Genomic DNA, 12157 nt, shown 5'->3' with positions numbered 1-12157 from the left:
CAATTTTTAACTTAAAACATTCGAACACCGTCTTCCCTGTCAGTCACACCAGCGCTGAGTTTTATCACCACCATGTGACCCTCTCCCCACGAGCATCACTGCTGAATAGTGAGCAAGGGAGATGTATTTCAGGGAACTCCCAAGAAGCCACAGTTCGTCCTCTGGAGGCAAGATGATCTCTAAAATCTGACCAACCTCTGACATTTCCCAGGTATCCAAGACCTAGCTGGAGGTCCAAAATGCCCCTTAGGAGAAGGAGTCAGGGACCAAAGCAGCTACTCACAAGCCCTGCAGGGACCCAGGCACTTGTCACTACCGAGACAAGGACACTGGGAAGATGAGTCTTCTCCTCCTTCGCCCCTGTGAAAGGGATGTAGCTCAGAAGTCAATGCGGGAAGTTGCGAGGATAACACAATAAAGGGAGAACCCTTTATGGGAGGGAAGAGGGAGAGGAGGGAAGGTGAAAGCGGCATCCAGTGATCGTGTAAGGATATTGAATAGTGCTGTCTAGTGACAGGGAGAAGAGACGGGGGCGGTGGGGAGCATAAGCCACCATGGGACTGACATGATGAGGCTTTGCGTTGTGGGAGTGACAGCAAGAAAGCCTGCCCAGCATCTCCACTGGGGTGTCCCACAGCTGTCTCAAGTTGAACAGGACCAAAACTGAACTCTTGATCTTTTCCACAAACCTACCCCTCCTACAGTGTTCCCCATTTTAGCAAATGGCAAATCCATCCTTGCAGTTGTATAGACCAGAACCCCTGGAACTGCTCTCAGCCCCTCTCTTGCTCTTACACCCTACACCCAATTAGCAACTCGTTGACTTTACCTTCACATTTGTATGGACATTCACTTGTGTACCACCTCGACCGTTCCTGCTCCGGTTCTGCCCTGGCCATTCTCTTAAGCCTGTTCCGACCCCCCAGCTGGGGTGACCCTCCAAAAAGCTCAGGGCACATCCCTTCTCTACTCAGAATCCTGCAGTGGCTCCCATCTCACTCCGAGTAAAAACTGAAGTCTAGAGTCGCCCATGAGGCTCCACCGAAACTGCCCTTGCCCCTTCTCCTGCTTGATTGCCGACTCCTTCCTCACCGTCTGTTCCTTCCTCCGCTAAGACAGGCCCACCCCTCTTGGGACCTTTCCCCTTAGGATCCCTTCTGCTGGCCTGCTCTTGCCCCGAGATACTGCCTGGGCTCGCATGCGCACTTCCTTGACGTCTCTCTTAGAATGCCCCCTTCTCCATGTGACCTGCTCCCAGACCCAGCATCCCCATCCTCCTTTCCTGCTCTGCCCTTCTCCACGGCACTTACCACCCAACCAGCTATATATTCCGCTTATGCGTTTGGAACAAACGTACCAAGATGGCAAGGGCTTTGAGCATTTGGCTACAGGGTCCCCAATACCTAGAAGCGCACCCAGCACCTAGGGCGTGCCCAGCTCACCCTCACTGAATGAGCGACCCAACAGAGTATTTTGCTTTTGTTTCTTCATGGTCCTGTAACAGCCGATTTTCTCATTTATGCTATTAGTGTTAAAGCTGCCCCATTGCCCCCCAGTCTCTGTGCGCCCTGTAGCACGTACGGTGCCTTAATAACAGCGTGGCTGCCTCTGTGCCCTGCTGTCAAGGCTCACACACCCACACTCCGATTCTCATTAGCTGCCTTGTTCCTGAGCTGGCTGCTAGGGAAAGCTGGCTGCACCTGGCTCGTAGGGGGAGGGCAGCCTATGGTGTCCCCTTGGGCCACCTCCTCCTCTGTGAGCCTAGCCTGTCCCTGCCTGTCCCTAGCTGAGCAGCGGTAGGCATGCCAGCCCCAGTAAGCTCCAGTCTCCTTATTGTCCCAGGGTGTCCCTCTCTGGACTGGGAGCTTCCTAAGAACAGGGGCTGCAGCCTTTTTGAGTCTTGGGATCTCAAAAGTGACTTTTACATTGGGCCTTGGAGGATAAACTTGAACTTGCTGGACACTCAGCAAAAAAATGGAGATAACGAGGTATAGAGCCAGTGAGGGTCAGGAAGAAATGCAGATGGTTGGTGCAGACCACTCTTTCTAGAATTTTGGCTGTGAAAGGGAAGAGAGAGAAGCACAGTGGCCAGAAGGTAAAGGTTTAGTTTTTAAGTCCAGACCCTTTTTGGCCCAGTGCCCTCTCTGGTCTCTGCCTCTCAGTCCTGCTGCTCCTCCCTCCTTCTACACCCTCTGTTCCCATCCTGCTGCCTCTTAGATGCGGAGCTGCAGCCACTCTTAGCAGAGCATGTGCCTTTGGGCCTTTGTTCGTCCTTGGAATGTCCTAATAATAATAATAATAATAATAAGCTATTATAGTGAGCTATTTCTTGAGCTGTTTTTAGGGGCCAAGACTCACATGTGTTTACTTATTGATCATCCAGTGACCCTATGAGGATTGCACTCTGACCATTCCTGTGCTCTTCACAAGGAAACTGAGGCACAGGGAGGCTAAACAGCATGCCTCGGCAACATTGGTGTGAAATAGCACAGCTGTGATTCAACCCAAGCATTCATTCGGGTTCCACATTCCACACTCTCAACTCTGCTGTAAGGTGTCTGCTTCCCCGGGTCCCAACCCCAGTGTTAAGCTCCCCTGAACCTTCCAGGCCAACTTGGGCTCCCCCCACTGGGCTCCCTAGTGGGACCCCGTGCATACCTCTGCCCTCGTGTGTCTCCTGTAGCATTTCAGTTGGGGTGGCTCTGTCTCCCCTGCCAACCAGGAAGTAGAAATGTGTCCTGGTGCCTGTGGGGTTCAGTGTGTGCAGTCGATCCATCAGTATCTTCATGTTCTTTCAAGGTCAACATGCTTACTCCTCGTAAGTCCTTCAGGCTCCACGGCTGGACCCAATACTGAACCCATTTCTGAAAATTCTCCATCGTTGTGTTTTCTACCTCTTATTTCTTTTGATGGTTTGGCTTCAGAAGTCCTAAGAACGTTCCCTTTGAATATAACTCATTATGAAGGGAAAACGAACCATGGTCTGGGTTTATCCTAATTGGTGTATGGTATGCCTGTCACAGACGAACGGGTTCGCCAAGCCAGCCCTGAATTTGTTTCCCGCTGCCAAGTATCTTAAGCAAGAAGGGGTTTCCAAGCCAGTTGTGCAAATATTTTTAAAAATCTGATAACTTCCTCTCTTGCTCCTTAATAAATTTAGCATAAAGGAAAGCCTTCTGGCGTCACGTTATTGAAAACCTAAATCTTTAGCTTTGAAGAACTTCCCTCGGATTATTAGCAAACGTTTATTGACCCCCTTTTCTGTGCCAGGTTGTCCATATATATATTATCCCATTATGGCTTCCCCACCACACTAGGGGGTAGATAGTGTCAGACATCTTACAGGGGGAGCAATGGAGGCTCAGAAGAGCCAAGTCACAAGCCCCGTGCCACACAGCTGGGGTACAGTCGCACCGGAATCTGAACCCAGCCAGATCTCACTGGTGCGCGTCCAAGGGTTGGTCTGCTGAACGCCAGCTGCTTCCTTCCCATTTCTTAAAGCTGGTACTGGTGCCAGGAGCCTCTACTTTAAATTCCGGGGACAACTGAGCAGCGAACAAGGCCTAGCTTGGCAGGCGAGGCTTGGAGAATTTGTTCTCCCCTCTTGTATCCAGGCAAGCAGGGCAGAACCCAAGCCTGCGTCCTGGATGCCAAGACAGGAAGACAAGCATCATCTCCTTGATCTCCACCACTGACGTCACCATCATCAGTGAGGGGAGAGCGGCTGACGGCTGGTGGCTGTCTTATTGGGTTTTCTCTTGGTGGGTAAATAGCATCCAGGTCCAGTAATAGAACGGAGACTCAGAGAAAAGCTCAGAGGAGAGAAGGGATGGCTGGGCGTTATATTTGCCAAGGGGCTGTCCAGTGCATACAGGAACGAGGCAGAGAGGGAGGCAGAAGTGCAGCCCCGATCGTCCCCATTGGAGATGGAATGCCCATGTGGTTGGCCCAGAGGAGCAGTTCTCATAGTTTATATTCTAAGCAACCTAACCAAAAGGTTTGTCTGTCTCCAGTCCCACAAGATTTTGGAAAGATGATCCTCAAGACTGTTTGAATCCAGACATTAAATAAACAAAACTGCACATTTGTGGGAACAGGGTAGTTAGCAGATGCTTACTATAGGCCAGAGGCTTTAAATATCCGTATTATCTTGTGTGATCACAATAAACCGATGAAGGACATATTTTAACCCCTTTTTGCAAACATGGAAGCTGGGGATCTGGAAAGTTCTTTGTCCAGGTTGCATGGGGGCGGCTGGGGGATTGGAGTCCATGGTTCTGCCAAGCCCACGCTGCCCCACCTACAGCCTGTCCCAGAGCAGACAGACCTGGGAGTATGGACACTCAAAGGCATTAATTCATCATCTTTGGGACCCAGAGACCCCTTTGAGAATGCGAATTAACTTCCCCCTTAGACAAATGCACAAGCCACTCCAAAGGAAGAGAATTTCAGGGAGACCATGACCCCTTCACACTCATGGTTGATGGTGGCTTATGGTCACCTGCTCCCCAGGGAGATTATTCCCTCCAGGTCCGAAGAAATAATATTTGAACCTTGGTTCTCCCTGTCTTTGAACTTGAGTCTTAATCACCAGGCTGTGACTGTCCGTGGCCCTAGTAATGGAAACTGATGAGTAGTCCAAAGGTCAGGCCTGTGTCTGACACTAAAATATGATTCTGGGACCTAGTTGATTTTTATACAAAAAATAAAGAACTCCAATTTCTGTGTATATCCCATACAGAGTCCTCAAAAAGAAAAAAAGGAAAGAAAACCCCGATATATAATCTTCGCATAATAGACCAATTATAGATTTTCCAAATCTCAGTAATCTAGCTTTCAAAGCTTCTTTGAATAATTACATTTTCATTTATATTCCAGAGCCCTCTAAAAGAAGGAGGAAAAGTTCCAAGGGAAATTATTTATTCTTATGATAAAGCATAAAGTAGTCCAAAGCTGGGCTTATACACATTAACTGATTTGCATCTTCGTTAACATATGTTGAGCCCCTATTATTTGCCCAGCACATGCGAAATACTTTAGTATTCCCATTTCGCTGCTCACGCCCAGCAACCCCTTGAGGGAGACAAGGCCATTATTAGGACCTCCATGTCACGGAAGAGAAAACTGAGGGCCAAAGAGGCCCTGTGACCTGCCATGGGCGGGTAGTGGCAGATCCAGGACTGCAGCTCTGGGTTCCAGACCAGCCCACGTGCTTGTACCTCAACCGATGTGGGGAGCAGAGTTTCAGATGTACGCCTGAGATTAGAACTTGCTGTATAATGCAAATACCGAGAAAGGAAGCCTGCGAGTACATGTAAGGGTCACTTGGACAATGAATTAGAAAATTTGTCCTCCCCCATGTTCAGGGCTCATTTATGGGTCTCCTGTGCTGTGAAGCCCCAAGACCACCACTTCCTTCTCCCAGCAGAGGACCTCATACCCTGGATCCTTGGGCCACTTATCACACTGGGTCACGATGATCTGGTGCCATCTGCAGGGAGCCCTCCATGGGTAGTAAATTTCTGAATAAGAGTCAGGGACATCGGGGGCATCCGGTGCGGGATTGGACCACCATTTGTTGCCGTGGCAACGGCTTCTCGACTTGGCCTCTGACCAACGGTCTCAGCAGGTGAGCAAGCAGGAGGAAGCAAGGATGACTCAGGGTGTCCCTGCCTGGACTGAACCGGAGGATGACTCATCTACTTAGGCAAAGGAGGCAGGCAGGAGGCCCGCCTTGGATGTTGGGTATTTCTGTGAAGGTCTTGTCTTCCCTGCAAGGCTGAGGGTTTCTGAAATGCAGGGATCACCTCTCAATCATCTCTCCATCCCCCGCGGAGCCTCGTGCAGCACTAGGTAGTGTCCAGTGAATGATGAACCTGTGTTGTCCAGTCAATGCCAAGGTGTGCACTAGTGTCATCCACACTGTTTTTCAAACTGCTCGTCATGACCCATGAGTGGGTCGTGAAATCACTTTCAGTGCTGCAGACCAGCATTTTTATTAACGAGACAGAAGAGAAGCGAAAAGGAGAAAGAATGAGAATGCATCATAGGTCATAAGGATCAGTATTATTTTACGTGAAATTTTTTTCATGAAACACACGATAAGTACACGGTGGTGGTGGTAGTGGTGTGTGTGTGTGTGTGTGTGTGTGTGTGTGTGTACCCTGGGCTGTGATATAAAATACATTTTTATTCTGACTCATGAAGTGTTTGAATAATAGAGAACAATTTTAGAAAGACACTTATGTGGCCAGTTTCCTGATTATAGGAACATGAGAATCTCGTGGTCATTTATTTGCACTGGTGATCCATGTACTCGGTATTCATCCACAAATCATCAGTGGCCATGTCCACTGCGTCATCTTGTTCAGTGTCAATGGGAAACATCCAGGAGCAAGTGACTGGCTCAGTGTGGCTGGGCAGCAGGGGCCAGAAGAGCTGTGTGTGACCGGTGCCACCTCAAGTCTGCCCCTCTTCAAAGCAGGACCCTTTGTTTGCTGAGCTTTTGTGGCTCAAGCAAGGAGAGCAGTGGGCTTGAACTGCTGACCTCTACAATCTGTCTGTCCCCACTCACCCTACCAGTTGGCTTAAGTCACTCGGCACCTGTGTATTGATACTATCGTATTGTTCCCACGGGTTTTTTTTGTTCGTTGGCAGTCTCGTCTCCTCGGTTAGTTTATCCACTACTCGAATATGTCTTCTGCTGCTTTTGCATCTCCAAAATGCCTTGCAGGGTTGAGAACAGAGTAGGCACTCAATAAATGCTTCCTGTGTGTTGACGACTACTCATTGCTCGGGTCCCTGCTAAGACGTCCCTTCATCCCTCCCGTTCTCACACTGTAGAGCACATGGCACGTACCATAAGGCTTCATGGTGGTGTGTGGTAACAGTCTTCTTCGCTTAGACTGTGAGCCCACTGTGGACAGGGAGTGTGTCCTCTTTTTTTTTTTTTAAGATGTATTTATTTATTCAAGTGGGGGAGGGGCAGAGGGAGAGAATCCCAAGGAGACACCACACCAAGGACAGAGCCTGATGTGGGGCTCAGTCCCACGACCCTGAGATCACGACCTGAGCCAACACCGAGAGTTGGGCGCTCAACCGGCTGAGCCACTCAGGTGCCCCAGGAGAGCGTGGGTTCTACCCATCCCTGTATCCTCAGCCCCTAGCAAGCGCGGTGCCCACCTGCCTTGTTCACTGTGTCCTCCGTGATCGCACTTGCTCGTTGTGTCGGTCACCACCACCGTGCTGGGTACCGGACAACCTCCACTATCTCCAAGGCTCACCACATCGGTGTTTGGTTTTGTGGGGCAGCTCTGAGCTACACCGGAGCTGCTCCGTGTGTCCTCACCCTCCTTCGATGCACAGGCAAGCCAGGGAATGTTCCTCTTGTGGTGACGGCAGAGGTACGAGAGAGCAAATTCAGCGGTACAAACGCTGTTCAGGCCTTCGGTTCTGTCACGCGCATTAATATACTTTTGGCCAAAGCAAGTCAATCAGCCAAGCCCCAAGTCAAGGAGCAAGAAGGCAGGCTCTGCCTTGGGAGGTTTGGGTGGTCAAGGGAAGCGTGAATATTCCTAACTAACCTCCCTTGCTGTTCTCAGGCTCTTGCTAAATGTTCATGGGAGGGCGAGGAAGGGAGGAAATAATTCGATGCCAGAGGTTTCCCCATAGGTTTTCACTACACAGTTTCAAAGGCCCATGGGGACTCTTCTACCACAGAGAAAGCCAGAGTTTTGTCTCACAAGTAATAGCCCAACCACCCAGAGTTGAGTTCGTGGGGCAAAGAAAGCAAGCCCTCAGAAGCGAGGGCCAGCAGAGACTCTTCCTCTGCTCAGGGACGCTAGGGGTGGCAGCTGCCTCTGGAAGGGAGAATGGGACAGTGACCACTGGCTCCTCAGGAGACATCTGTACTGGACAGAAGCCAGGCCAGAGGAAGGGGTTCTAGTCTGTGTCCTCTGGCAATGCAATGCATGCATGAATGCCCACACGTTCCTTAAAATCGGCAGGTCAGGATCTTGAGGAAACCTCTTAAAATAGCTCGCCCTCGCTTCTGAAAGGAATTCAGAGCTCTGGTCACCATGTTGGCTTTGCGGTACCAAGCCTGGTGTGGTTTGAGGCGCTGCAAGGTTTTGCGCCCCTCCTTTGGTTACTGAAAACTAACGATCGTTCTCTTTCATTGTCTCTCCCCACCACCCGCAGGAGTGCTGTGCCTGCCAGACAGCCTGAACCTTCACAGGGACCCGCAGCGGTCGACCAAGCCGGGGGAGCTGCCCATGTTCAGCCAGTCAGAGTTGAGGACCATCGAGCAGTCCTTGTTGGCCACCCGGGTGGGCAGCATTGCGGAACTGAGTAAGTGGACACTGGTTCTCTGGCCCTCTCTGTGCCCAAGCTGCCACTCCCCTCAGGACAGCGCTTTGTCACCAGCCAGGTGACAGCTTTTCTTGAGCACCTGCTGTGTGCGCAGACCTCTGCCATGATAACCATAGGGAAGGCAAGGGCTCTGGAGCCAGGCAGGCAGGTGAAACTTCCTGCCACTGTCACTGTTGTAGGTCAAGTTCTTAGCATCTCCTGAGCCTCAGTTTCCTTTTCTATAAAATAGAGAAAATAATAGTAGCTGATTTAAAGTATGATTGTGGTGATTCAACGGGCAATGCCCATAAAGAGGGTTTGCTGTGGTGGCTGACACACGGTAAACGCTCTATAATGGTAGCCACTCATTGTTGATTTCCAATGAGATCCACTTAAAGCATATGTCAGATCACATCTTTCCTCTGTTCAGAATCCTCCACTGGCTTTCCATCTGACCCACAGGAAAAGCAAAAGTCCTCAGAATTGCTTGTAGGCCACCTCACATATCCCTCTTACTCTTCCACTCTCCCCTAAGACGCCCCGAACTCCAGCCACCCTGGCCCCTTGTTTTTCCTTGACTAAGCAGGCATGCCTCAGGACCTTTGCACTTACAATTTCCTCTTCCTCAACCACTCTTCCTCCAGATAGCCACATGGCTGACTCCTCTCATTACCTTCAAGTCTCACCCAAAATTGTAATACGCTTTAGGGACACCTGGGTGGTTCCATCGGTTATGTGTCCAGCTCTTGGTTTCAGCTCGGGTCATGATCTCATGGATCATGAGCCCCGCATTGGGCTCTGCACTCAGAGGGGAGTCTGCTTGAGATTCTCTCCCTCTGCCCCCCCAGATAAATAAATAAATAAATAAATAAATAAATAAATCTTTAAAATCAAAAACAAAATTATAATACCCCCAAGACCTCTTTCCCCCTAAATTTTTGTTTTTTTAATAGAAGTTTCACTGAGATATAATTTATATACAGTTCACCTCTTTAAAGTGTACAATTCAGTGGTTTTCAGTTATTTACTGAGGTGTGCCAACCATCAACCACCCTCAGTTTTAGCACACCAATTGTCATCACCCCAACAAGAAACATGGTAGCCGTTAACAGTCATTACCCTTCCCCCTCCACCTAGCCACGCTCTGTATTTTACTCTTTTCTTTTTTTTTAAATTGCTTACCTCTCCCTACTAGAATATATTCTCACAGAGAGTAGAGATATTTGCTTTGTTCATTGATGTAACCCCAATGCCAAGAATACTGCCTGGCACATAGTATGTCCTCAGGAGATGTGAAGAGAAGGGGGAAGGACAGGGAGAGAGAGGAAGAGAGAAAGGAGCAGAAAGGTGGAGACAAGGGAGGAATTGTCAAGATGGTTGGGTGTCTCAAGTTTGAGCAGTGATCTGCCATGCTTATGCACCCTGTAATTCAGGGCTGTGCCCTCGGAGTCTGGCCAACCAGAAGAAAATAAAATTGTATTTACGTATGATTCAATTGATTGTCAAATTGCTTGACTGTGTGTTCCTGATGGGACCTGAGCATTGATCTCAAAAATGATGGATTATGTTGAAGTATGAGTTGGTGTGACATTCTAGAAAATTCTGAGCCATAAAAAGGAGTCAGGGTCCAGAAGGTAACTTGTGCTTCTTCCCAAAGGAAGTCCCTATACACACAAGATGGGCATCCTCCATTTAGCACATAGCGCGCTCCTCTGGAAAGGGAAGTCATAGCTGCTTCAGGCTGTGGTGGGCCCTGTGGTCATTAGGGAGCTTCTTCCTGGCAACTGAATTTGGAAATTGCACATCCATTCTCATCAAACCCAGAAGTCACAAGATGCTGCCCATCACAGAGTCTTCCAGCTACCCATCAGCTATACAATTGTTCTTAAACTTTTGGGTTCCATGGACCCCTTTGACAGTCTGGTGAAGCCTATGGACCCTGCCTCAGAATAATATTTTTATTTATTTTTTTCCTTAAAGCACTGCTTTTTATAGCTTTCTGTATACTGCATACAGTATATAGCTTTTTTTATAATAATATTTTTTTATTATATTATGTTAGTCACCATACAGTACATCCCTGGTTTCTGATGTAAAGTTCGATGATTCATTAGTTGCATATAACACCCAGTGCACCATGCAATACGTGCCCTCCTTACTACCCATCACCAGTCTATCCCATTCCCCCACCCCCTCCGCTCTGAGGCCCTTGGTTTGTTTTTCAGAGTCCATAGTCTCTCATGCTTCATTCCCCCTTCTGATTACCCCCCTTTCTTTATCCCTTTCTTCTCCTACCGATCTTCCTAGTTCTTATGTTCCATAGATGAGAGAAACCATATGATAATTGTCTTTCTCTGCTTGACTTATTTCACTTAGCATTATCTCCTCCAGTCCCGTCCATATTGCAGCAAATGTTGAGAATCATTCTTTTTGATAGCTAATATTCCGTTGTATATATGGACCACATCTTCTTAATCCAGTCATCTGTTGAAGGGCATCTCGGCTCTTTCCACGATTTGGCTATTGTGGACAATGCTGCTATGAACATTGGGGTGCATATGGCGCTTCTCTTCACTACGTCTGTATCTTTGGGGTAGATACCCAGTAGTGCAATGGCTGGGTCATAGGGTAGCTTAATTTTTAACTTTTTAGGGGACATCCAGACTGTTTTCCAGAGTAGCTGTACCAACTTGCATTCCCACCAACAATGTAGGAGGGATCCCCTTTCTCCACATCCTCTCCAGCAATTGCTGTTTCCTGTCTTGTTGATTTTTGCCATTCTAACTGGCATAAGGTGGTATCTTAGTGTGGTTTTGATTTGAATTTCCCTGATGGCTAATGATTTTGAACATTTTCTCATGTGTCTGTTAGCCATTTGTATGTCTTCATTGGAAAAGTGTCTGTTCATATCTTCAGCCCATTTTATGATTTGTTTATTTGTTTCTTGTGTATTGAGTTTGAGAAGTTCTTTGTAGATCTTGGATACCAGTCTTTTATCTGTAGTGTCATTTGCAGAATATTTTTAAATGCATGAAACAAGCCCATATGTTTACAAAAGAAACCAATTATTTAAAATTCAGTTACTGAAATATTATTTATCAAAATTGCAATGTAGTCATTCTGTACTTTTTAGCAGCACGTTATGTAACAGGATCTAGCAGCAGCTTCCATGACCCCATTATTTGGAGGTCGTGACACGTGTGAACAATATTTTGAAATATCTTCAACAATTGAAAAGAAAATGTCTGCACTTAAACAGCTCCCCAGGGATTTGGATATAGGGGGTCCAGGCAGCACCCTGGGGGGAAACATTGCTCTAAGAAGAAATGCCACGCTGTTTGGGACCTTCCAAATTTCTAAGACATGCCCATGACCCTGGAAATGCAGAATCTGGCTACAGGGCTGGGTCATGTCTGCATGGGCAGGACCTGGGAAGAGCTTCCTCACCAGCTCTCCACTGGGGTCTCAAAGGTTTGTCCTGGGATAACCTTAAGGGTCCCTCTTAGAGTCTAGCACCTGGGCCGGGGCCCTGCTTAATTCGAGCACTCTTCGAAGAAAGGGTTTGCTGAGTAAATCTGTGCTTGGCCAAAGCGGGTGGGCTGCAGCAGCAGCAGCCGCATAAATTGTTTTTAAGGACAATTTGCTCTGTAAATTAGACGCTGTCATTCTCATTGAATGACAATTCACCTATGAATTGTCGGCACACAATGGGTGCTGCTAATTACAAGGGGGATTTGTACATTCATTAAGTCAGCCCCAGAGAAGGTGTGCGCACCAGCACGGTGATAAGCCACCTTGGCAACTGGAG

General features: G+C 48.2%; 1 protein-coding gene across 2 annotated transcripts in view; it reads left to right on the top strand.

Annotated features, from left to right (window-relative positions):
- The window catches only part of ABTB3 (ankyrin repeat and BTB domain containing 3), a 299729-nt gene that overhangs the window by 166990 nt on the left and 120582 nt on the right, over nucleotides 1-12157 (top strand). For both annotated transcript variants that reach the window (XM_044384463.3, XM_026499737.4), the window contains exon 2: nucleotides 8200-8349. In XM_044384463.3, the coding sequence (XP_044240398.1) occupies nucleotides 8200-8349 (150 nt within the window). The remainder of the gene's footprint in view (nucleotides 1-8199; nucleotides 8350-12157) is intronic.

Source organism: Ursus arctos, unplaced genomic scaffold (assembly GCF_023065955.2).
Source record: "Ursus arctos isolate Adak ecotype North America unplaced genomic scaffold, UrsArc2.0 scaffold_21, whole genome shotgun sequence".
Classification (NCBI taxonomy): Eukaryota; Metazoa; Chordata; class Mammalia; order Carnivora; family Ursidae; genus Ursus; species Ursus arctos.
This window is presented reverse-complemented; position numbering and strand designations above follow the sequence as displayed.